Genomic DNA, 27,091 nt, shown 5'->3' on the forward strand with positions numbered 1-27,091 from the left:
CAATTTCTTAGCCAGCTCAACTTGAGATAGTGCTATATCACCAAATATCTTCTAACTAACTTTACCTTGGAACTTCCTTTTTGACCATTCCATTAATTTGGCATTTGTATCATGATCTTCATTTGTCACTTGGTCAACTATGTCAGATAGTTGCTCTACTATTGGCCTTGACTCATCAGGTGTCTACAAGTTGAAGGAATCCATAAAGATGTCCTTTATCTCATCCAATGCTTTCCTATATTTATATTCTTTTCTCAATAAGTCTTGTCTTCTTCTTCTATCCAATGCACTCTATATCTCATTAATCTTTTCTTTTGTGAGGGTGTTGGATTCATAGTAGGGTATTTTAATTTCTTCATCTATCTTAGGAATTCCATAATGAAGTTTCCTAGCTACCCTTGTTGAGCTCAAGCTTGGTGTTCTAATTTGCAATGCTAGCATGTTAGTGCTCAACTTCTAAAGAGTTTGAGTGGGAGTACCTATTTTGGGTAGTTGAACCAGAGTTTGTATTGCAAATTCCTCCTCATCTCTTGTCTCTTCCTTCTCTTCTATTTGTTTTTCTTTTTCACTATCAATGGTTGGGGGTGTACCTACTGACTATACTAATTTTTCTTTGTCTTCCCCTACTGCTGCACTCAATACTTGAAGTGCATGTATGACTGCTTTTGGTGGAGATGGTGGAGGAAGGAATAGGAGTCCAGTAGTTTGAGTGGTCGAGGGTTGTTCTTGTGTTTGCACCTTGACTTCCTTTGATTTTACTACTGATTTTGCAACTCATCAACACTGACCAGTATAGGACTTGTGCATAGTCTAGTTGCTTGGGTTGATTGGTCAAGGATCTTTGTGAGATCCTCTATAGTCAATGGATTGATGTTTTGACAAGAAGTGTTAATAACATCCTTTATTTTGATACTCTCTATAGGTGTGATAATAGCATGAAGAGGGCTAGGAGATGATAGTTGTGTGTCTTGTACACTTTGTTCTTGCTGCTCATCTGTACCCTTTTCTTCCTCTTTCTCCTCTTTATTCTCCTCTTCATCTTTCTTTTCTTCTTCCACTTTCTTCTCTTTCTCAACCTTCTTCTCTTCTTCCTTCGTTCCTATTGTTTTTATTTCCCTTATCTTGGCACCTATTTCTGCCTTGTATTCCTCATCAAAAACATCATCAATTTTCTTATAAATTATTTTCCACAACTATGTGGGTTTCCTCACAACAACTTCAATTTTATTTTGCAAAATACTTAATGCCCTATGCTTTGGAGTAAATATACTATTGCACCTCTTGAATGCATTAGTTATTTGACCCTTAGTCAAATCAAGCAATAATCTAGCTAAGGTAGACTCCCTTATTTCCTTTTCCATTTGCAAGAAAAAATGCCATTTGTCTTCTACTATTTTATACAACTCTTTGGGCATTGAGCTATCTAGTTCTATAGGTGTGTGCTTGTACTCTGCCATCATTGTATACATAGATTCCTCTATTTTATTTTTCTCTTCCTTTGTGAGCTTATTGAAATCTAAATTCTTCAAATCTTTTAAGTCTCTATTCCTAATTTTTGCACATAATTTATCAATTGAAGACTTAGGTGGATGACTTACCACTTTGAAATGACTATTATCATCTGAGTCTATCTTTTCTTTTTCTAAGTCAGGTTGAGCTACATATTTTCCTCTCTTCCTTGGCTCCTCATCAGTCTTCTTGGTGGCTTTCTTCTCCTTTTCTACCTCTTCTTTAGCATTTTGAGTAGTGGCTCTAGTGGTGGCTCTGATAGTAGGCTTCTTTGCTGCAGGTTTTGTCACTTTCTTTGCCTTTGGTTGAGGAGCAAGTTGAGCTTTAGCCTTTCTTTTAGTGACCTTGGTTCTGATAGGTGCTTCCTCAGGTTCTTCTTCCTCTACACCTTCTTCCTTTTCCTCACCTAGGCCTTGTGTTAGTTGTAGCAGCTCTTGTTTAGGATCATCTTCTTCATTTTCACTGTCATCCTCTTCTTCATCTACTTCCTCTTCCTTTGTTGTGCCTGCTACTTCAACACCAAATCTCTTCTTGATCTTCTTCATCAATTTGTCCTTCTTCTTCACTATAGTGGCCGTTTTAAGATCTATGACCACTCTAGATTTAACAACATCATAAGTTCCAAAATGTTTTTTTGCCTCGTCAATATCTTCTGCAAGTAGTGTTGTTATTGTTGTTGAGGCCTGATCAACATCAAGTTCATAACCTAGTGGCCTAAGCCATCTCACTCTAGGTATGACTACTTGTATATAAGTGTAATCAATATCCACAAGAAAGAAAATGTCCTTTACATGTTGCTAAACTAGTGAGACTAGTATCCTCATCCTCTTTTTCATAGACTTCTTGAAGTCCTCAAAGTAACTTGTCATCTGAGCATCAAAATTATCTCCCATTTGATCAATGAAGTGATTGATTTGTGTGACAATTGTCTTGTCAGGATCCCATCTAACCTTTCCAACTAATGGAAATTCCTTCATAACATAGAAAAATATGTAGACCAATGGTTATCCAAATTTGCATTGGGCTCCTTTTGATTTCCTTATGGCTCCCAAATTTTCATTAATTTGTTGTAGCATGAGCTCTGCTAGATCATATGTGTGGTCTTTCTTCACAAGTTTATATGCAACATCTACTGCTATGCATGGTACATTGTTCAATCTACTTGATTGATAGAATTTTTTGAGATATGACTCTAATAGGGAAATCAAGTAGTGGAACAATAATGGTATCAATGATCATTCCCCTATTATTCCATTTCACACTAGTGTTCTTCTCTATGGCCTCCTTTTTATCACTTCTCAAGGTCTTGGGCTGATCTAGGGTTGGGTAACCAGTAACCCTATGAACAATTTTCTTTGTAACCTTCACTGGCCCTGTTTCTAACCAGAATGACCCATCATGAATTCAACTCAACACTATATCAATTCATTCAGTCTTAAACACAATGGGGAAAACTAGGGCTTTGGTTAAACCCTTCTTTTCAACTATTTGAAAATCGTCCTTCAATATACCCTTGTCATATAGCTTATCAAAGGCATTGAAAATTTCTAAGTCGCCTATGGCTCCAATCTTATAGTTATAGCATTCTCTAGCATCTTGGACCATTACAACTTTGTCCAAAATAACTAACAAAGCACTAGCATGTTCATTTTTATAGGCAACTTCAAGAATGGGCCTAAACTCTGGTTGTTTGACTTCATTACTGACAAGTTGAATTTCATGATTTTCCTTCTCTTTAGTGGTTTTTGACCCAAATGCCATTGTTTACCAAACTAGGGTTTAAAATTAAATAAACTTTCAAGTTCTGTGTAGCTCAACACTTGAGTGAAATACCTATTGATTGATGAACTAGAGTTGAATCATGGTTGGAATTGCTACAAATCATTGTGTGATTGCCTATTCGCTCTACTTGAATTCGCTTTTTTTTTTGGATGGCTTGAAAATGAATGATTTTTACCTTTATTAGGTTTTAAAACCTAGCATTTATTGCATTTGTGCTTACAGCTATACACTCAGCTTCCAAAGATTTTATCAGCTCAGCTTCCACTAAAGTTCATCTACTCGATAGCTACTATTCTATTCAACTTGACATGTACTAAAATTTTACTCGACAACTAAAGGTAGCTTGGCATCATCTTTTAACTTTCAACTTGGCATCTTTTCTCATGCATATTTCTTCTTTGTAGTACTTCTATGTTTTCTTGTGCTAATGTATGATACATCTTTATATGTATCAGCCACATGTATCTATCTTGTGCTTAATTGAATGAGGTGTGATCACTTGACCTCTTGGGTGAAGTGATCTCTCCATTTGATGTGCTGCATTCACCTTTATTCTTCCATGTCTTGTTTATTTGTCCTCTTATTTTTTCAACATCAATCTTCTCTTTTCCTTTGTTGACTTTAGTCTTTGGTGCTTTTGACTTTGTAGGATAGTTTCTACTGATATGACCAATCTTCAAACAACTAAAACATGTAGTTTGGTTTAGCCACCTGCTATAAATTTCCTAGAAATGTGTCCCTATGCAATTTTTAAGAATGTGTCCATACTCTTGACAATGGTGATAGCTATACCTAGTATTGTAATCCCAATTGTAGCGATGTGCATGATTGATTCCTCTTGTAGGCTGATTAGGGTGCCCACATAGGCTTTGATCTACATTCAAATGCTCTATGTCCATACTTTTTGCAGTTATAGTAGTGACCTTCAAATCTTGGTGTCCTTATGGTCTTGCTTCTGCAGTCTTGTGTTGAATGTCCTTGCTTTTTATACTTGTGACAAAAGTTTGCATTTGTAGGTTTATCATGTTGATGACTATTCTTGCTTTTGAACACATTAGAGGTATGTCCCTTTTCACAATAGAAATGACAAGTAGGTTTAGTGTTCTTACCTTTGTCGCTTCTTTCTTCTGCAATCTTGGATGATTCTCCTTGTTCAGTGCTGATGTAGCCAAGTCCTGAAGTATAATTACTAGCCCTTGGTGATTTCAGCAATTGCTCAAAGTACTTGATGGCCTCATTGGGTTTGTTGTAACTTTCTGCTATTTCCTTTTCTCTATTTAATTCATTCTAGAATTGCTCATTCTGCATCTTCAAGGTGGAGATCTCAATGTCCTTTATGTTTAGCTCATGATGAACATTCATCATCTAGCTTAAGGTGTCTAGCTGCATGTTTGAGATCTTTTCAAATTCAATTCTCTTCTCTTCCAGCCTATTGGTAAGATTTCTCTTGTCATCTTCTATCTTGGCCTTGTCTTCAATAGTTCTTTTCTTTTGTTCAATCACTTCACAAAGAATTATGGCTTGTGATTCTTGTTCAAGCTTGAGTAATTTGATTTCTTCAGCTTGTGCTCTATTTTTCTCCATTAATTTTGCTATTGCTACATCAAATTCCTTGGAATCTCCATTGGAAAACACTTGTGTGGTGTCAATCTTCTTTTAGTGTATGTCATTTTCAGCTATGGCTATCTCCTTCCTTCTTTTTAAGGATTTTCTCAATTCCTCCCTTGCTTCCTCTACTTGTGTAGAGCTAGTTGCACATCAATCACTTGATTGTCAATGATCTTCCCAAGTTTGAAGACTTCTATCTTCTGACCCTTTTCTCCAAGCTATTAGGCTTCTCCTTGTGAGAACTAGTGCTCTGATACCAATTGTTGGAATATTCAAATGGGAAGAGTACTTCTAAGAGGGGGGGGGGGGGGAGGGGGTGAATCAGAAGTAACCAATTTTTATCCTTTTAAACCCTTATCAACACATAACTAAAAGCAATGTACATGCATGTAAACATATAAGAAAACATGAAATGAAAGCATGCATCAACACATAACATCAGAATTGATAACCTTGAAACCCTCAGTGAATAAGAAGGTAAAACTGGGGTGGGAATGATACCCACAAAAATCATTATAGTAATTAATGTTCAACTAGTTCTGATGGTCTACCCTATGAAAGGCCTACCTTGTTAAAGGCTTTACAATATGTCGATAGTGACCCGATTAGAGGATTTACAAACACTTACATGAAGTGCCACCCTGTTAAAGGATTTACAGTAGGTTGTTAAACCCACCTAATTTAATAGGACTTTCATGACCTTCTCCAAAGGTTCTCCTACCTAGTTGTTAAGCTAACTTATCAACATAGGATTTCAACCTCTAATACAATTGTGAGAGAGTATTAGAACATTTTTCCTGATTGAATGCAATCTCAAATTGCTAGATTTAGGTGCTAGATCTACTCTTCTTGTTCTGATCTTGATCCTCTGAGATCTGATATCTAATCTTGTCCCTTGTCTCTTGTGTTGTTCTAATCAACTAGATATGAAATTGTTTCTTTTTTCCTCTAAGTTTTTCCTTCTTCTCTTGAAATTTCTCTATAATCTCCCCATACACTATTCTCATCCACTTGAAAATGGGTTTTTGACCTCCTTTTAAAGATTGTAAAGACTTAGGTTTAGGTATGGATCTACAATCCACATTGAATTTCAAATTCCCGCTCATACCTTGCATTTTTTTCATTGGTTGCATACCTTCTCCATTTTTCTAATTGGCTACATGTTGATTTCATAGGTAATTGCAAGGATTCAAACTCATCTTCTTATCCTTTTGTGAGTCATGCAAAAACTATTTCACATCTTAGTTTGTGATGGCACAACTCTTATGTTGATCCTAAGTTACTCAGCACATATTTTATTCCTGATGCTTGGCACATACTATTTCTGGATTGCTTGGCATCTACTACATTTTTGGTTTGCTCAACACTTGTTATATCCTAGTTTACTCTGCACCTATTATATCTTGGTTTGCTTGGCACCTACTATATCTTGTATTTCTTGGCACATGAATGTCCCTAGATCACTCGGCATCTAAACAATTCTGGATCACTCGACATACATTGTGTACTCAACATATATAGTGAAAATGGTTAAGTGTGTTGACACTCAATTGTCAAGACTATTCTTTTGACCAACATTTGTGATTTGATCTTTACTATTTGATTATTAGCACTAAAGGAGACATGATATGGTGAGTGTCTTGGTGCATTTACTATCATCTTTTTGGGGATAATATAGGTATATTATATAGTAAAGATTATAACTAATCCATCCATTCCTAGATATCCCCTGTAGCTTTGCAAGAAAGACTGAGTCATACAACCTTACAAGTAGTCAAGATAACATATTCCTATAAGTAGGACACTCACCCTTACAAATATTAGAAGAATATATAAAATATCAATATCAATATACTTTAAGACTTTAATATCAATGAGACATTTATTTATAGTGGTTTGGAAGGACTAACATCTTCCTTGTTCCCACTTGAGTCATTCCTATGAGATTTCTTCCCCAACAATTAGCTTCGTAAAAGATTATTAATAAATGAGATGGATTGGAAATATTTCTAATTTTCCACTAGGAAAAAGAGCATACTCTCATAAACAAGTTGTTTTCTCCCATGAACATAGGATACTCTTACTCATTCCTTATTGGTACTTTTCAAGAATGGAAGAGAGCATAATCCTCCTACCTTTTGACAAAACACTCATAACCTACCTTACTTACTATGTTCCTATAAAAAAATTTAATAGAAATATATTAAGTTTTCTTGATATCTTTAGAGGATACATGCAAGAAAAATAATATATGTAATTGGAGTGTTATTATTTGGCCAAGGAAGCCTGTAGCTATAATTATAAGTAGTTTGCAACAAAATGTATCTAAGTGTAGCTCATTAATGATTGATTTATTCTACAATATATTCTACAAAAACTATTTAAACTACAAAATTAGAATAATAGAGAGTATATAAGACCACAAGTAAGTGCAAGAAGTTGGGTCTCACTTTCAGGCAAAAAGTGGAAGTGTTTTTCCTATTTTTAGAATATCTTGTCAAATGATGTCAAAATTTGATACATTTAGAGATTGATTATGAAAAAACTTCAAAAATAAAAATGTTAGTGTTCAGAATCTACTTTTTGAATATGTAATTTATTTGTGTACCCATATGATAGATTTTTTTGGTAGATCTTTAAAAACCACTTTTTCAAAATGCATGTTTCAAGACCATACCACACTCGTGTATGGACACCATAATTTGACAAAAATAAATAAACTTTTGTAAATCCTTTTAAACAAAGTTACCTAACACATCAAATATTGATGATAATAATTTTCCTTAATTTTTTATTGAATAATTTTATTATTAATAATTTTTAATTGGCTATAAAGGTAAATTTTAAAATCTCTCACATACAGACACCATAATTTGATCAAATTCACTTTTTTCAAAAAATCTTTTTGTAACTCCAAAAGAATTGAATGTAGATTGATGAAATATAAATTAATTTACAAAAAATTATAAAATAAAAAAGTTATTAAAGTTTTAGTGAAAGACTCTATTTTACATTTAGGTACCACCTTTGATTAAAAAATAATACAAAAATAGTAAAAGAAAATCATAACACTATAAAATTTATATTTCTAAAATCAGGACAGTGAGAGCTCTAATGAGTTTTTGTTTCATAAAAAAATTTGACTAGGAAGACCTAAAAATTATGGCAAGGCATGAATTTGTCAGTTTAATGCCTTAGCCAAATCTTGAAAGGTCAAGGCATAGGCTTGGTCTCACAAGGCCTATCTTGATCTGAAATCTGAGGCACAAAAAGAAATCCACTTGTGTATGAAATAAGCACCCGTTATTTGAAATTCAAAAAATGGGTACCTATTTTGAAAAATAAAAAGTGGCATTCAAAATCCCCTCAAAAATTAAAAAAGTTATATTTTTATAAAATGGGCCCCATTTGTTACTTTTGAAAAACAAGTACCCGTTTCTAAAAATTCAATTTTTTATTTTTCAAAAATGGATACCCATTTTTTGAAAATAAAAAATGGATATCTGATTTTTTTTAAATAGTTGCCCAATTTTTTAAAAAATGGGTGCCCATTTTTTAAATTTAGGATTGGGCATTCGGGCCAAAAATGGGTACCCATTTCATAAGAGGTCTCATTCTGCAGAATTGACTTCTGCAAAATTGTGACCCAACTTTGTGCATTCACCCCCATATTAACAATCAAAAATTAAAAACTAATACATTAATTCCTTGGAGTTTCCTCACTATTTTTTATATAATAAAATATATAGTGAATTCTCACCATGATATCATATGATGAAACTCACTTAAAGGTATCATACAATTCTCAAGATGATATGGCATACAATAAAAAATTTGGTTGCATGTGATAATAAGACCCTTGGCATATGCACATATGAAAAAATCCCCTTCTAAAAATGATAAAACACCCTCTAATCACAACATTGTATGACATGGAATCTTAGACTGTATGATGAACAAAGGAGTTTTTTTAATTTGGAAAGTTAAATGAAAAATGGAGCTAAAAAAAATTGTATCCCCATGGTGGGCATAAAAAATATGTGTTAATTGTGGAATAATACTAAGAATACCAACATTTCAATAAGTCATTACTTATATTGGTTAGTAGTCAAATTATTAAAATAAAATAAAAATAACTAAACCCAAGAGGAAGCAACTTGATGCTTCCTAGCTAAGGAGAGTGTGGTCTTCTTGAATTTTCTCTTAGATTAGCATACAAGACTAATGAGTGGACTACCATAAATGGAAGATTAAATAAAGATAGGATACAAAGATTGCAGTCAATACCCAAAATATTGTTATCTAATACATATTAAAAACTAAGAACATGAGAGATTCTATCATGATGAAAACCTAGTTTAAGATATGAAATGAAAGATGTAAATGTAAGGTGATAATAATACTAGAAACCTTCTAATGGAAATTCTAGGTAAGAAGAGCTTATGGTATGCTTGGTTTTATAGGAATCCCATGGCATTTGAGTGGATTCTATGCAAAGTGTCTGAAGGGTTAAGATTCTCCCTTTCTTGATCCATGTTAGTGCACTTTTAGTGGTTGAAAGTGTGTTTCTTTATTTGGAGGATGAGAATTTTTTTCCTTGAGGATTTAATTCCCTTTTAATTAGGAATTGTGTGCATATGTATTGAATGAGTTCCTTTAATTAAAAGTGTAGGAATTTTATGTAAAAGACTTGATTGATGATCTGTAAATAGCCTTAATGATTAGAATTGAATTATTGATAATTTGATGACTGGTTGATTAATTAGTCATTTGATTTATTTACCCATATAAGTATGTCTAGTGTATTGTTTGGATCAATTATTTGAGATAAGTGGCTCTTAGTTTACTAGATCAATTTTAGGTGATTACAAAATCCATTCCTACTATAATAAGTAATTCCCTATACATCTTCTCTAGATTGTATAAGGGAGAAATAGGGTCCTTGAGAGGAATTCAAGCCAAATCTTTTTTATTGATCTATTTATGAGTTTGAAGCAGTTCAAAATTATTTACCTCATTTTTCATCCCATTCAAGGATATATCCAAAGTAATAATATTTTTCTCATTCTACTTGAACACTTAATCCTATTGTAGACCACTTAAATAATGATATTGAAAAGTTATTGGAAGTATCTAAAATATTGATTACATCAATACCTTATGAAAATACTTATTGACTACTATGATATATAGGATTTGTATGATGTGAAATATAGAAAAGATTGCCCATCTTATTCTTTGTATCCAATATGCCTCATAAAAAGAAATTACCAATAGGTCCATCACATATTTTAATTTGGGTAGTCCCCATATCTTGATTATCATATTTTTGTTGAGATTAATGTAACTTATCATCATCTATATTTTGTTTGTATGTAGAAGGTGAGTGAATAGAACTAGCATAAAAATATTAATTAGGAGTTGTGTAATAATAAGAATGACACATGTAACACACATCAAAAGGAGACTCAATAAATATATCCTACTTCATTTTTTATATTCATATGTGAACATTGTGAATTTTAGAATATCTTGAAATGTATCAATTATCATACACACTCATATTGGTCTAGAAGGATCCTTATAGAAAGAGTAGTCATGTTTTGGAAAGATCCCAACATGATTAAATTAAATGAGATGAAGATTCCTATATTATAGAGTAAGATTTTGGAATTGCATACAAGAAGGAAAAATTATTGTTAGGAATTGATTAGCTTTGAAATTTGGTATCCATTGTTGCATTAAAAGACCTAATCCTTTAAGAATCCAAGGATTAACTCAAAAAATAAATTTATCTAATGAAGTATAAAATGTGCCATATTAGATCTATAAATAAGTTTGAGAAATGCCGACCCATTCCTCTAGAAGAATAGCTCTATTATTATTAATTTATAGAGTTAGGTTCCAAAAATTATAGAGAATTTATCCCTTCTTAATATGATGAATTTGTGGTTTTTATTGGTCCTTCATGAAAGTGATTTGTGTGAAACCATATCTTTTCAAAGGATCCTTAGTCTCATTGTCATTATCTAAATTAAGAAATCATCCTACTAGTCAAGGGATATCATTATTCCTCTCCTTGATTACTCATCTAAAAGTGTACTTTGGAATTTTTCCCTGGTTCTTTTTTTTTCTAAGAAAAAGTGGAGCATGGAAGAACTAGTAAGAAACCCTAGGATCATTGTTATATACAATTATATATTCAATAGTATTCAGTTACATATGCAATTACATAAGATATCCAATTGGCACTTAGAAAATAAACCACCAACTAATGTTAGTTCGTCCCATAGATCATATTTCTGTATCACCCTCATAAGCTCAATGTTTTGCAAATAACTTGGGTTAATGACTTTCTTTGCAAATGAAATGTACAGGGGCACTGATTGACTAAAGCCTAAAGCATTGGACAGGAAGATGGCTATAAGTTGTGCTAGAAAAAATGATTGATGAACATGTGGTGCCAAGATTTCTTACCCAATTACTATGGGATAGTAGTATGAATTCTTGCTGAGTGGCAGACAAAAATGACATCAAAAGAGTCCTCCTCAATGTTTGTAGGCATGACCGCTTCCATCCCTAGAGCTTGTATCTTCACTCTATAATTTCTTGGCAACACATCATGGTGATACCTACCACATTGTCTATACTTCAAAATCTACCCAATCCATAGCTCCATTGTTGCAAATTGGACTAAACAAAATGACCGATGTGTAAGTGTCAATGAGGAAATAAATAGAGCCATAGGTGTACTCCCATCATTCAAGCCATAAATTACCTTGTCTATCAAATCTCCACAAATCTCAAGGATGAAGTAAGTTGGTTTCCATTTGTACATTGGGAACTAAGAGTTCTCACAAAATATTCTGGGAATGTACTTCCTCATAGCACCCACACCAAGTAATAATTTAAGTTTTCAAATTTTCAATCTTCTCAAATGAGGAGGCTATCATATCTACACAAACCAGATCCTGCAATTTAGTGTCCTAATTAGTGAGTTCGGCAGGTACAAGTGACATCATGTCTAAGCCATTGCATGTTATATTAGCAAGATAGTTTGCCACTATGTTCCCCTCATGAAGGGCATGAGATATGTATATTTCATCAAAGGAATCCAAAAGGAAAAAAATTTGTTGGAAGATATATACTAATTGCCAGCTGTGTGTTTCCCATTTTATGTAGCTATTGATAATGATCAAAGAGTCCCCTTCTATTTGCAGTCATTTAAATCCTCCTACTTTAGCCAATGTGAGGCCCATGAATAGTCCATGTGCTTTCGCCATGTTATTTGTACCACAAGGAAGAAGGAAAGATTTTAATGATTTAACTACTCTATGATGATCTTGGATACATACACCTCCTCCTGAATCACCTGGGTTACCTCTAAAGTATCTATCAAAATTTAGTTTCACAATCCCTTCAACTAGAGGGAGCTAATGAATCAATTTGCGATCTTGTGAATCTAATTTATACTTTTTTTGACACCAACCAAATAGTACATGAATGTGTTTCCATTCCCTTACAATCACCTTATCCAAATTTATCATACGTAGGTTACATTGAAGATTTGAATGACTAGAGTTCACTATTTCAAAAATTGAGTTTTCCAAGTTAGATAGTATTACCTCAATTGTAGAGGAGACTTTTTGGAAGATTCTTTTATTGCACTCCCACCAGATTGTCCACACAACTAATGCTGGTATACATGTCCATAATGTAGAAAATAAGGAATTTGGGTACAATTCTAGCCAAGATTGGAACAAGTCCTAGAGATTGCTTGGAAATGGCATCAAATAATGAAGTTTGCTCAGCACAAAAGTCCAAAAATGTTGTACAAATGTGCAGGATAAGAATAAATGGTCTACACTTTGTGATACTTGGCCACACAGTAAGAAATTAAAAAGTTGTGCAATATTTAGTTTGTGAAATCTATCACTGGTTAAAACCCTATTTTTCAATGCTAACCATGAGAAGTAGCCTGCTTTGGGTAATGTTAATTGGCTCCAACAAAATGTGAATGCTCGGTAGGAAGGAGGTTTGATTTCCTGTTGTTGGATGATGATATACCCATCCTTAATGTTGTAACTACCTTCTTTTCCAAGGTCCCAAAGCATCTTATCATCTATATTTGATAAGTACATTATTTTTTTGAGAAAATCTTTTCCATTAGTTGGCAATCCTGAGGAGGAAGATTCAAATTTGATGGATCTTTCTAGATCACCTTTCTTGACTGTACTAAGATTGCAGATATGTAGTTTATTAGGAGTGACCGCCACAAATTTTATGATGCAATTATCATGTGATCCACTCCTTCCATCATGCTTAATGATAGGGCCCCGTTCCATAAGTTATGCCAAAATTTAACTTAATACCTACTACTAACTTACTGGGAAATATAGTTAGTTACAATCTCCCTTGAGGCTACCATGAAGTCCCATATTGTTGAACCTTTTGGAGGATCAAGGATGGTCAAGATTCTAGTAGGATTGTTATTGTCTAAATATTTTTGTTGCATGATTTGACACCAAATATTATTGGTCTTAGAATACATTTGCCAAATTAACTTTCCTCCAAATGCTTTATTCCTTTTATGAAGATCAGGAATCCCCACTCTGCCAAGTTATTTTGTTTGTCATACAATCAAGTAATACCAATGGAATTTTCTTTTCTCCATTCATATTTGATGTCCATAGAAAATCTCTCAAAATCCTTTGTATGGCTTTAACCAATAAGGAGGGAGCTTTGAGTACCAAAAGATGATAATTTGGAATTGTTGAAAGCACTATCTTTATAAGAAGGATTCTACCTAGGAAGGACAACCACCTTTATTTCCATGCAACCACTCTTGATTTGATTCTATCAATAATTAGCACCCAATAGCTTCTTCTATTGGCTCCTACAAAGAAAGGAATTCCCAAATAAATTGATGGCAGAAAGTCTACTATGAAGCATAGAATATTGACAATCTTTTTGCCAATTATATGATTTGTATTAAACAACAAAATCATAGATTTTTGCGAATGCACTTTCTGATTTGAGATTGATGTGTACAAATCCAAGGATTGTTTAATCTATTTTTCTTTTGAAATTGAAGAAGTTCCAAACAGAAGGGTGTCATCTGCAAATAAGGTGTGGGTAACGAAAATGTTTGTTTCACTAATACATTCAACTTTCCATAGCCATATAGTCTACTCGTGTTGGATGTGTCTACTAAAAAATTCAGCCATTAGTATCAAAAGAACTAGGAATAGAGGATTTTCTTGCCTAAAACCTTGTGTAGATGAGAAGAATCCTATTGGACTCCATTAATCACTACTAAAAACTAGGCCCTTGATAAACAGGCTCATACCCATTTACACCATGCTTTTGAGAATCCAAATTTGTGCAAGAATTTAAATAGGAAATTCCAATAGACCCTATCATATGCTTTCATCATATCCAACTTAATGAAAAAATTTGGAGTTTTGCATACACTAATGGAATGGAGTGTTACATGTGCTACTAGTGCTCCCTCCATTGTTTCCTAACCAAGGACAAAACCACCTTAAGGCTTTAATACTAAACCTAGAATTAATTGTTGCATTCTAGGCTATATGGCTTTTGTAATGATTTTGTAAACCGTATTACACAAGGAGATGGGTCTAAACTCCACAAAGGTCTTAGGTACTTTCACTTTGGGAATAATAGCTATATTGGTAGTATTGAAGTATTTTAACATGGTCCTACTAGATCTTGATTCTTCAATAGCGCTTAATAGGTCCCACCCTACTACATCCCAACATGTTTGGAAGAAGAGAGCCATGAATCCATCTAGACTTGGCACTTTATCTAGAGGAAGGGAGAAGACTTCTTTCCTTAGTTCTTGAATTGTGAATGGTGCCATTAGCTTGATGTTATCTGATTCTGTAACAATAGATAGAATGGCTACAAGAAGATTCGCCTCCTAGTAAATAGAGTAGGGATGTGGAATTTGGGGGGCCAACAAGGATTTAAAGAATCTCACCCCTTCATCTTGTATGCTTTGGGCATCTGTAATTGAGGCACCTATCTCTACATTGTTGATTGAGTAAATCTAGCTAGTTGTTTTTTGTTTAGTTGATGCATGGAAGAATTTTATGTTTTTATCCCCCTCCTTCAGCCATAATTCTAGAGATTTCTATCTCCAATAAATCTCTTCTCTACTGCATAGTTCTACCCACTCCAAAGATAGGCTTTTCTAAGCTAGGAAAGAGTCATTATCCATGTCGTATCTTGTAATATTGTTCAACACTTCCTCTAGTTTTTTCTTTACAAACTCCTTTTCTTTAAAGATATCTTTGAAAACCACTTCATTCCACTTTTTTATTTGGGTTTAAGTATATTTCAACTTGGTTGCAAATTGATGCATTTTGGTACTATCCAAGTGAGGGAGATTCATCCACCATTGTCTGATTAGAGGCATGAATGATGGATGTCGTAACCACATTATTTCAAACTTGAAGGATGAATTATGAGGTATATTCTGAGAAACCAAGTTAAAATTTACTTGGGTGTTGATGGGAAAATGGTTTAAGCCTATTTTTGGTAAGATTTTTGATTGAAAGGTTGTCTTAGAAAGGGCCCAATGCTGTGATACAAAAAACTAGTCCAGTCTAACCACAATCTAAGAAAAACTATATCTTTCATTGGTCCAGGTATATATCCCTTTACTTGGCTAAATGTCCACAAGATTATTATCTTGTACAAAGTGAGAAAAATCTTGTATTGTTTTCAAGGGTGGACTAATGCCTCCACATTTTCTAACACTTTTAGTATAGCAATAAAATCACCCCCTATAATTATGTGGTGTAATTGATGTGAAAGAATCATTTAAGTTAGCTCCTGCCAAACTCTCTGCTTATCCATGATTGCAATGGGACCATAGAAATTGATGAGGAGGAATTTTTTGTCATAATAACTCATGCTTACTACTTGCCAATTATCTGCATGATTTGTGATTTATCCTTGGATTGACTTAGGATCCCATAGTATAGCCAAGCCCCCAGATGCACCCAAGCCTAGTCTCTGGACTGATTGCCAGTTTGTCCATTTCCCAAATGTTTTATCAAAATTCTTCTATGACAATTTTGTTTCTTGTAATAAGATGATATCTTCTCTCATAGAATCAAGCTCTTGCTTAATTCTACCCCTTTTGTCAGAGGCATTTAAACCTCTGACATTCCATGAGATAATCTTCATGGCTGACAAGGAGAACACCTCATTCTTCTCATCAATCTTTTGGCAGGTGTGAACTTTCCATTCAAAGTAGATTGGATACAAGTTGCTGCAATTTCTTCTTCAGTCTAAGTGTTTTTGGGCTTTCTTCCTCTCTTTTTCATTATGAGCTTGACCAGGGCAGTCATAGAGGGGGTTTGTTGGATAGACAGTAGTGTATAGTTGCAACCCAATTGAATTGAGGTTTGATTGATATTTGGCTCTGAGTAATCTAAAGTTACTTCTTCTATCTCATGAGTCTTCTTCTTATAGGCACCTATGTCCTGACCTAAATTTTGAGATTTCATATCTTGCTCCTGATTTCCAAGATATTGTATCTCCTCATAGTCTATTTCCATAAATGCAATATCTCACTTCCATTCTCCAACTTTCTTATGTAGGATTTCTTCCAAGTTGTTATCGTGCTCAAATTTTGAAATATCCTAAATGGTCAAAAGATTACAAGTAACAAGTGGAGTTTTGTATTCTTGTAATTCCCAAGGTATTCTTGGAAGAGAATTCTGACCATGAGAAATAGGTGATAGATTGTCCTTATGAACAACAACTTCAAAAAGTGTCAAACCTAGTTATGTGTTAATTTGGTCTAATTCCTCAAGTAACCCCACTTCTTTCACTATCTCAAAGATTAATTTGATGACCAGTTCTAAAATCATTTGTTCTGAAAGCTATCCAGCCTTCAAATTACTAACTTCTTGATGACTAAGTGATTCTTGAATGCTACAAATATTGATTGGTGAATTTTGATACATCATCTTGTTTACTATATTATTTACCTTTGAAGATTGTAACTTTGGTTGTTCCCTCATAGTAATCACTGGTAATAAGGGAACTGAATATGGTTTAGGTTGGGTGATCCAGTAAAGGACTAACAATTTGGTAATCTCAGAGGTGAAGAAGTTATACATATTCTGAATCTGCAAGAGCAAGCTATGATGAGGAAGATTAATCACTAAGATCAACTATTTATTTATTACTATTTCAATTACTGGGGGGGAGGGGAATCCTAGCCTTAAAACCTGAATAATAAATTCTCAAATCCTTGTGCATTTTGGTTTCCTCTACCATATTTTGTGTGGGATTTTGCACAAAACATTTTGCTAGATTAGTGCAATGATCCACATGTATGAGGGTCTTAGAGTACCCCAAATTCTTGCAATGTGTGGTAAAATGACCAAGCCAATTTTGATGTTTCTGAAAAGTATTTGCATCCTCCACAAAAATGTTTTGAACCAATATCCCCCATTTTGACTTAATCTTAGTCTGATTTGGTGTCATTTTTGAAGAACAAAGTAACACACAAACATGGGTATGATGATATGGGTAGAGATCATGCTTGACAAAAATGCCAATTTTATTTGCAATAATTTCTACAATTTCAAGATCCCTATATTCTAAAGGGAGAAACAAGAAGGAAATCCCATATGAATAAGAACAACATTCAAATTTAATAAGATTGAAGTTTGGTGTCCATACCCATGTAAATAAATTGTAGCCATTACAGAACCATCCTTTGAAATGGTGGACATCATCCTTAAAATTTGATGATTCAAAGGAAGCTACAAAAATACCTATAGTTGAATCCAGTTTAAAATGTCTGATAAACCCTTCTAGCTATCAAAAGCCCATTTTCAGATAACCTCAAACTCAAGAGACGAGTTTGCAAATGAGCATTGTGCCTTACAAAGCTTTAATTGGGTTTTGTAAAAAATTTTGTGGTAGGGTGATCTCCATAGGTTTCTTGATGCCTTTTTTCATAACCAAATCTCCACAATAATGCACTTCATAATCTATTGGGTCTTTGTGATAATGCATTCCAAACTCTAGAGATTGACCATTAGTATGCAAGTGGGCTTGTGTTGAAGGGTTGTGATTTCGAATAGGCATCCAATTTTTATTTTGTTTGAAGGGTGCTCTAACTCTGGAAGCATCCAGAACTATATTGGAATTTTTTACAGTCATGTGTGCATAACTTATTTGCACAGGGGATCCTGGGGGGATACCTTCACAAATATCTAAGACCGGCTAAATGTTGGCATATTTTCCCTTCCTGCACTAATTAAATGTTTTTTTCTCTTACTAAAATAGTTCTTCTGGGGAGGTTCCAACATTTGGTATAAGAAAGGTGTCATTCTGATATGAGCTTGGTGAGATGATTCTCCATACTCAAAGCCTGAATAACCCCGAACCACACCTTGCACTTCCTTTTGATCTTTGTGAGGTTTAAACTAAAACCTAGGGTTTACAAAAAAAAGGTTTCACTGAGTGGACTATGGCTTTTCCAAGGAAAATGTTGGTAGTAAAATTACTATTGGACTTGATTGGGATATTATTTTCCACAAAATGACAATGGAGAAAGTCATTGGGTAAGTGGCTACTATGACTAAGTCAAGGATTTGCAAGTTGGACAAAAGGGGTTCCATGGAAACATCTCACCATGTTAGAATGTCCCTTCATTTTTAACATGTTTCTTTTTCTTATACGTGTTCCTTTTATCACTAGCATTGGGTGGGGGTAGATCACCCTTAACTATTTTCTCAACTTATGTTTCCTTTACATTGAAGGAATCCCTAGGAGGGTGAGAAAACCTTAGAAGCTCAACCTAATCAAGAACATTTGTTCCATGAAAACTAAATTTCCCCATAGTAGGATCCAAAGGAAGAAAGATAAATTCCTTAGTGACAAAGGTTTGAGCTATATCATAATTTTTTATTTGTAAATCTTTGTTGGGATGTTAATCTTTTGATGTCCTAGGAATAAAATTACTAGTCTTACCTTGTTTCAAGATACCATTTTCTTACATCAACCTAGGAGTAGTAGTATTAGTCTCACCATGCTCCAAGAACCCTTTATTTTTAATTACCTTTCTTATAGAGAGTGAGAATTCATTCCCTTGAGAGTGATTTGGAGGAGAAGAATTCATATTATACCCATCATCCCATTTAGATCTTTAGTTTCTAGATAAATCAAAATAAATTTGGTCCATCGCATATTTTAAGTTGGGTATTCCCCATATCTTGATTATCATGTTTCTTTTGGGATTGATGTAACTAGTCCTCATCTATATTTGGTGTGTATGTAGAAGGTTAGTGAATAGAACTAGTGTGAGAATATTAATTAGGACTTGTGTAATAATAAGAATTACATATGTAACACACATTAAAAGAAGACACAATCAATATATCCTACTCCATATTTTATATTTGTATGTGAACATTGTGAAATTTATAATATCATTAAATGTATCAATTATTATACACACTCATACTGGTCTAGAAGGATCTTTATAGGAAGAGTAGTCATGGTTTGGAAAGCTCCCAACATGATTAGCCATAATTTAAATGATATTAAGATCCCTATATTGTAGAACTTAAAGTTTTGGAATTACATACAAGAAGGAAAAATTCTAGTTGAAAATTGATTAGCTTTGAAATTTGATATCCATTGTTGCATGAAAAGACATAATACTTCAAGAACCCAAGGATTAACTCAAAAGAAAATATTATCTAATGGAGTATAAAATATGACATAGAAAATACCATCATTTTTATCTGCTTAAAAGTTTGAGAAATGCCAACCCATTCATCTAGAAGACTAACTCTAATATTATTAATTTCTAAAGTTAGGTTCCAAAAATTAAAGAGAATTTATCCCTTCCTAATATCATGAATTTTTGGTTGTTATTGGTCCTTATTGAAAGTGATTTGTGAGAAACCGTATCTTTTTTAAAGGATTCTTAGTCTCTCTATCCTTATCTCAATCAAGAAATTGTCCTCGTAGTCAAGCGATGTCACTATTTCTCTCCTTTCTTAGTCATTTAAAAGTGTCCTTTGGAGTTTTTCTCTGGTACTTATTACCCTTCATTTTTACATTTTCTTTTTTTCTTATATGTGTTCTTTTTATCACTAGCATTGGGTGGGGGTAGATCACTTTTAACTAGTTTCTCAACTTATGTTGTCTTTAGATTCAAAGGAATCCCTAAGAAGGCGAGAAAAACTTAGATGCTCAACTTGATTAGGAATATTTATTCCATGCAAACTAGATTTTCCCTTAGTATAATCCAAAGGAAGCAATAAACATTTCTTAGTGGGAGAGGTTTGATATATATCATAAGTTTCTATTTGTAAAGCTTTGTTAGGATGATAATATTTTTATGTCCTAGGAATAAAATTACAAGTCCTACCTCATTCCAAGAAACTTTTATCTTACATGAACCTTGGAGTAGTAGTAGTGGTCTTGCCATGCTCCAAGAACCATTTATTTTGCATTACCTTTCTTATAGAGAGTGCTCGACATCATTCCCCTTAGAGTGATTTAGAGGAGAAGAATTTATATTGTACCCTTCATCCCATTTATATCTTTAGTCTCTAGATAAATCAAAATAAAGTTAGTTAGTGATAGCTTACTAGATAGTACAGTGTGCCTATCTTCAAAGAATATATCAAACGAAGGTTTTTTATCCTTATTGATCCATCCAAGGAAGGATATGAGGGTCTTTTGGTTTGGATAGGAAAATTTGCATCTCAAAGTTTGTATTTCCTAAAATGGTTTTGGCTCCAAAGACAATATTGAATCTTCTCTTATTTCCCTTGAACAATATGTTGGCATGAATTTAAAGATTCCTAATCCAAATGATTATCATATAGGCCTTTTCTCTAAACCTATCATGCTTAAAACATCTCCTATTGTGATCAACTCATTGTTCATTTTGAAAAAATTACCCACCCAGAAATGCTCATCAAACCCAAAGTTTAGTAACATTATAATTCAAATTCATATTGTATTTAATCATAAAATAGATTCATAATTGCTTACATTTTACATATAAGAGTCATATTTCAGTAAAGACCTTAAGTATAACTATAATAGAAAGTAATCACCATGACATGACACTTTTTATCCTCGTGTAATTAAATATCATGAGTTTGGTCAAAAAATGTCTAGCCTGTAATGGTCATAACCTAATTAAATTTGTGAAAATTCATAAATTCTACATAATGCATATGTATTTTTTAAAACTAAATCACCCCTATGCTCATCCAAGTTTAGAGTCAATCTTTCTTCAATTCTAAACAACAATGGAAATAATAGTTTTAGTTACATTTTGAGCACTGATAATATCTAAAGTACTAATCCATTCATGTTAGTTATAAGTTTAAATTTAATGTAAAAATGTGTATGTGTGTGTATCTATAATTATCTCAATTTGTATTTGTATTTGTGTATATGACACTATATCTATGTTTGTGTTTGTATATGTATATGTATCTATATCATATATATGTGTAGGTTATGTATGTGTTTATAATAGCTATTCAACTATCGGTTGGTTGTACTTTATGAGTAGACTAATCAACACCATTTCAACTAAACTGCAAAAGTTACATTAAAAGAAATTGAGTGGACAAAATCAAACAACAAAACTATGAAAAACAATTGTATTTCTAAAATAATTGAATAGATGTGTAATTTATAAAATCATCATGTACATATATGTACACCGATTCATCATTTACAATTGTAGAATGTGTTGAAAATATCAATCTATTTTTAACAAGTTTAATTTCATCATCAAGCAAAAATCTTTTGAAAGATAATCTTTTACGTGAGCGGATTAATTTTCTTTAAGAACATATTAAGAATTGTGTTAAGTAGATCAATATATAATAATCAAAATAGAAAATCAAAATTAGAATTACAATATTCAAATAATAATAATACACTGAAAATTAAGAAGCTACATAATTAAACCTATGAATTAATTATTAAATTGTATGAAGTGAGTCACCATGATTTAGCAACCTCTCATATAATAAAATCATTCATTATTGTACGTGAGTGATCACTTAAACATGTACACTTTTTAACAAAAGTGACTAGCTCAACTTTCATCGAGTGATACAAAAGTGGTAACTTGAGATAACATAATTTTGTCTCATTGTGAATTTCCAAATATTAATAAGTGTTATTTCAAATCTTTTAATTGCAAATTTAAAAATATACGAGGAAGTCAGCCATACAGTTTTATGCGGGAAGAAACCTGCGCTTCCGCTCCGAAAGTCAACTAGTTTCATTTTAATATTAGCTACCCATGTTCAATCTTTGGCTGGCAATTAGACTGTGTCATCTTTGCCTGGTTGTTCGCAAGAATGGGGCAACCCCAAAAGAGAATAAACGACAGAACATCCTTTGTCCACCATTATTTCAGATTGCAGATAGCAGTCGACTACTAATTTAATTGCTCAAACTAGCTTGCACCATTTAAAGAAAACAAGATAAAGAAGAGAACGTGCATGGAATTATTATAAAAAGTAGTAGTGATAAGATTCAACCAGCGAAGACATTTCATAATTTAATGTTCTCAAGTTGCGTTGGACTCCTTCTCATAATTAGTTGTTTGCGCTCTAAGGATAGTATAAATAGAAGGTCGTGTTTGAATTTGTAACATTAATACAATCAGTAGAACGAGAGAGAAGAGGGAGAGAGAGATGGCGAGCACTTTGTTTGTTGCTGCTATCAGTTTCAGTATCATGGCCATAATATTGATGATGATGAATGCGTGTGAGGGATCAGAATTGAGGTACAATTTCTACAAGAAGAGCTGCCCGTCGGCAGAGGCGAAGGTGAAGGAAGTGGTGGAGAAGAACGTAGCGAAGGATCCCACGCTCGCCCCTGCTCTCCTCCGCATGCTTTTCCATGATTGCTTCGTCCGAGTCAGTACTGCATCACCTTTTGCAATCATTTCTTCTCTTCTTCTTCATGTAGTTAGTTAGTTTACAGATGTGGGTTGCATAATGAATCATGAATTTAGCCTAAGTTCATGTAATATCACATGAAAGTTGTCTAATACTGCCTTATCACTATCTTGATGTTTGAATAGGGTTGCGATGGGTCAGTGCTACTGAATTCTACAACGAGCAATATAGCAGAGAGAGATGCTATTCCAAATCTGAGCCTCCGCGGATTTGAAGTAATTGAAGAAGCGAAAGCAGAAATAGAGAAGACATGTCCAGGACTCGTTTCCTGCGCTGACATTCTCGCTCTGGGTGCCCGAGATGCTCTGGTTGCTGGGGTAAGATAGAACATTAATACCCCATTACCAGAATGTGCATAAAATACCCCAAATTTCTTCAAACGTTGGTCAAATTTTGAATTAATTATTTAAATGCTAGAATCTCATCTTTTCTGGTACGCTTGAAGCTCTTAACAATGAATGGTCCTTCCGTGGACTTCCGTTCTTTAATTCTCAATGTTATACTCTGACTTAGCTTTATACCATTCACACACACACACACATATATATATATATATATATATTTCTTAGTTTGAGTTTTGACTTGTTTAGTTAGTATGTATGTGTTTACTTAACATAATTTGTAGTGCTACTATGACTTTTATTCAAAATCTTAAAGCACATTCAAAGAATCAAAACACAATTGAAGGCTACAATATTCCATATAATTTTATGAACTGTGAACAATAGATTGATCTATTTCTATTATTCTCTAAATCTTTCTTTTGATATAGCAATTATATTTATGTATATATGGTTTCTTTGTCTTGGATAAATACTAGATTAATGTTTGACGTTATATATAGAGCGGTGGTCCATTTTGGCGCGTGAGAACGGGGCGTAGGGATGGAGTAGTTTCTCAACAAAGTGAGGCCTTAATTAACATTCCCTCGCCATTTATGAACTTCTCACAACTTCAAGCATCTTTTGCAAGTAAAGGGCTCAGTGTCAAAGACCTTGTTGTTCTCTCTGGTATGAAAATATCAACAAAATACTTTATTGAACTATTGTTTAATGCCAAATTAAGATTCTAATAATCTTACCATTGCTAATATGAATAGGTGGGCATACAATTGGGATCGGTCATTGCAATCTATTTAGCAATAGACTTTACAACTTTACAGGAAAAGGAGACATGGACCCTTCACTTGATGCAACCTATGCCCAATTTTTGAAGACCAAATGCACTAGTGTGGCAGACACTACAACTACTATTGAAATGGATCCTAATAGCTCTCTAACCTTTGATAGTCATTATTTTACTAATCTTGAAGAAAACAAGGGCCTCTTCCAATCTGATGCTACCCTACTCACAAATTATATTGCCAAAAAGCATGTTGACAAGCAAATGAAAGATAATAGCTTCTTTGAAAACTTTAAGAATTCCATGCAACAAATGTCAGATATCCAAGTGCTCACTGGAACAACTGGACAAATTAGGCGTCGTTGTGCATTCATCAATTAAGATCATATGAAGCATAATAGCTTCTACATTATTATTATTTTTGGGGTGTAACAATTTCATTGGAGGAAAATAAAATAGGTATCAACCAATAAAAGTAAGAAATTTACACTAGGAATATTGATGCAATGCCATGGAGGGTGGGTTTGTAGTTACAAATGTAACTAGATTTGGATTTTTTTGAATAAAATATAATAAAAAAATTTATTATTTAAGTTTTTTATTTTACAAGGAAAGTAAATAATATTTTCAAATAAGCTATTCTAAAGCAATCTTACAAGTAATTGTAGTTATTCAGAAGTCTTAATTTTATTTCCAATTCATAGGGTATAGTCCAGTAGATTTTGTTTGTAAGTTTATTTCCTAAGTACTAATGATGAACCTAGGATATAATTATGCTAAAAATATATATTTTAAGTTATCTAATCAATGCCCTATTGTTTCTAGATAAATAACATTTCATCAACATACAAGACAATAATCAATACACGATCATTATTAACCTTAATATAAACATAATGATAATATTTTCATGTGACATAGCCCAAACTTAGTATAAAAGCATTCAACTATGGGTACCACTTTTTGGGTGATTATTTCAAACCATAAAATTACCACTTTAACATAGAAGCAATGTTTTATTTTCCTTTCAAAAGGAAATCATCAAGTTGTCAATACAAATTTTATCTTTAAGATCCCCATGTAAGAAATAAACTTCAATCTATTGGAAATATGGTCAATAAGATGTCTTGAGTGTTGTCATTTATGGCAACATATATTTAGCATTTCATTTATGCATTTAGATTTAGAAAATTGTCTGAGTGTTAGACAGTTTGTAGCAGCACAAAGACAAATATGATGTGTATAGATGACACACTACGAATTAGTGTATGTGTACTTGATGATAGCTTTATGATAGTATCATGATGAAATATGCCAGTGCATAGATGTGTATGGATAATACGCCACAAGTTACAATTGAAATACTAGTATGGGTATGTGATAGAGTAGAACAGAGCATAGTAGAGAATTGAGTTGTATGACTTAAGGAATTATTTTGGTGAAAAAATAATTACTAAGTCGTGATGAGATGACTTTTTGGATATTAATCCATAAGTCATTTTATTTTATATCAAGCATGTGAAGACATGAAGGCTAATTGAGCAGAGAATTACTAATTTGCAAAGTATAAGTAGAGATCATATCTTGTGTAGATAAGTGTGCTAGATGTGAAAGTGGTATGATATGTGAACTATTTTGTATGGACAACTTGAAAGATACATGAGCCTTATGTGATGTGAGATCTGATGTATGATCAGAGAAAGTGTGAACTACAACAGTGAGAAAGTATTTTATGTATATCTATTCTTGTGAAGAACTTTATTGCATAAATTCATGTTAGGGTAGTGGACTTTTCTTGTCTACATTATATTTGATCTACCAACTCCTAACAAGGTTGAGGCTTCTAACAAGGCCTAGTCCTCTAATAAGGACTCAAGACACTATATGTACTCCATAGTCTCGTAATAGGGTCAATATCCTTTTTCTTATCCCCACTAGTGTTTTTGATTGGTCAGCTTCAAGGTTTCCCTAGTTAACATATAATGGTGTTATGAGTTCTCTATGTGTATGGTGAAGGTTAAGAAGGAACCAAAACCTATTGCACAGAGAAATTCACGAGGACTGGTGAAGGTTTATAAGCAAGAACCAACACCATCCATCAAGAAAAGGGTGAAGCAAACCACAAGTGGACTGAGAAAGAGAAGGAAGACACTACAAGTCAATGATTCTAAGGATCTTGAGGATTAAACTGAGGATAGACCAGTACAGAAAGCCATGCAAAAAGGTAGGACACCATCACAAAAATAAACATGGAAGAAAAAGATAGAAAACCTTAATTAGAGATCTTATCTTGCGCAAATAGGTGTGCTAGATGTGAAAGTGGTATGATATGTGAACTATTGTATGGGTAGTGCGAAAGATACATGAGCCTTATGTGATGCAAGATCTGATGTATGATCAGAGAAACTGCAAAATATAGCAGTGAGAAAGTATTTTATGTATATCTATTCTTGTGAAGAACTTTATTGTATAAATGCATGTTAGGGCAGTGGGCTCTTCTTGCATACATTGTATTTGATCTACCAACTCCTAACAAGGTTGAAGCAACTCTTAATAGGGTTGAGGCTTCTAACAAGGCCTAGTCCTCTAACAAGGACTCAAGACACTATATGTACTTCATAGTCTCGTAACAGGGTTAATATCCTTAATAATATCCTTTTTCTTAGTGAATCATCTTGTGGCTATCATCCCCACTAGGTTTTTCACTTGGTTAGGGTTTCCCTAGTTAACATATAATGGTGTTATGAGTTATCTATGTGTATGGTGAAGGTTAAGCAAGAACCAAAACCTGCTGCGCACAGAAATTCAGAAGATTGGTGAAGGTTCATAAGAAACAACCAACACCATCCACCAGGAAAAGGGTCAAGAAGACCACAAGTGGACTAGGAAAGAGAAGGAATACATTATAAGTTAGTGATTTTGAGGATCCTAAGGATGAAATCGAGGATAGACCAGCAGAGCAAGCCATGCAAAAAGGTAGGACACCATCACAAAACGAAACATGGAAGCAAAAGGTAGAAAACCTTAACATGCAAATCATTAATGATGACAATTTTGTATAGTTA

The 27,091-nt window shown here is 33.4% G+C and overlaps 1 protein-coding gene across 1 annotated transcript; it reads left to right on the plus strand.

Moving 5' to 3' along the window:
* Positions 1-22,628: 22,628 nt before the first annotated feature.
* On the plus strand, positions 22,629-24,407 carry LOC149572524 (peroxidase 27-like). The gene is made up of 4 exons (XM_089811586.1): positions 22,629-22,862; positions 23,030-23,221; positions 23,749-23,914; positions 24,004-24,407. The coding sequence occupies exons 1-4, from the start codon at positions 22,638-22,640 to the stop codon at positions 24,405-24,407; spliced, it is 987 nt and encodes a 328-aa protein (XP_089667712.1). The 5' UTR covers positions 22,629-22,637.
* The last annotated feature ends 2,684 nt before the right edge of the window (positions 24,408-27,091 follow it).

Source organism: Cupressus sempervirens, chromosome 2, assembly GCF_028749045.1.
Source record: "Cupressus sempervirens isolate cs-2001-9-10 chromosome 2, ASM2874904v1, whole genome shotgun sequence".
NCBI classification, from domain to species: domain Eukaryota; kingdom Viridiplantae; phylum Streptophyta; class Pinopsida; order Cupressales; family Cupressaceae; genus Cupressus; species Cupressus sempervirens.

Coding starts and splice junctions, on each gene's coding strand:
- LOC149572524 (XM_089811586.1), top strand. CDS start 22,638: ATGGCGAGCACTTTGTTTGTTGCTGCTATCAGTTTCAGTATCATGGCC. Junction 22,863..23,029: donor TCCATGATTGCTTCGTCCGA/GTCAGTACTGCA, acceptor ATGTTTGAATAG/GGTTGCGATGGGTCAGTGCT. Junction 23,915..24,003: donor AGACCTTGTTGTTCTCTCTG/GTATGAAAATAT, acceptor TAATATGAATAG/GTGGGCATACAATTGGGATC.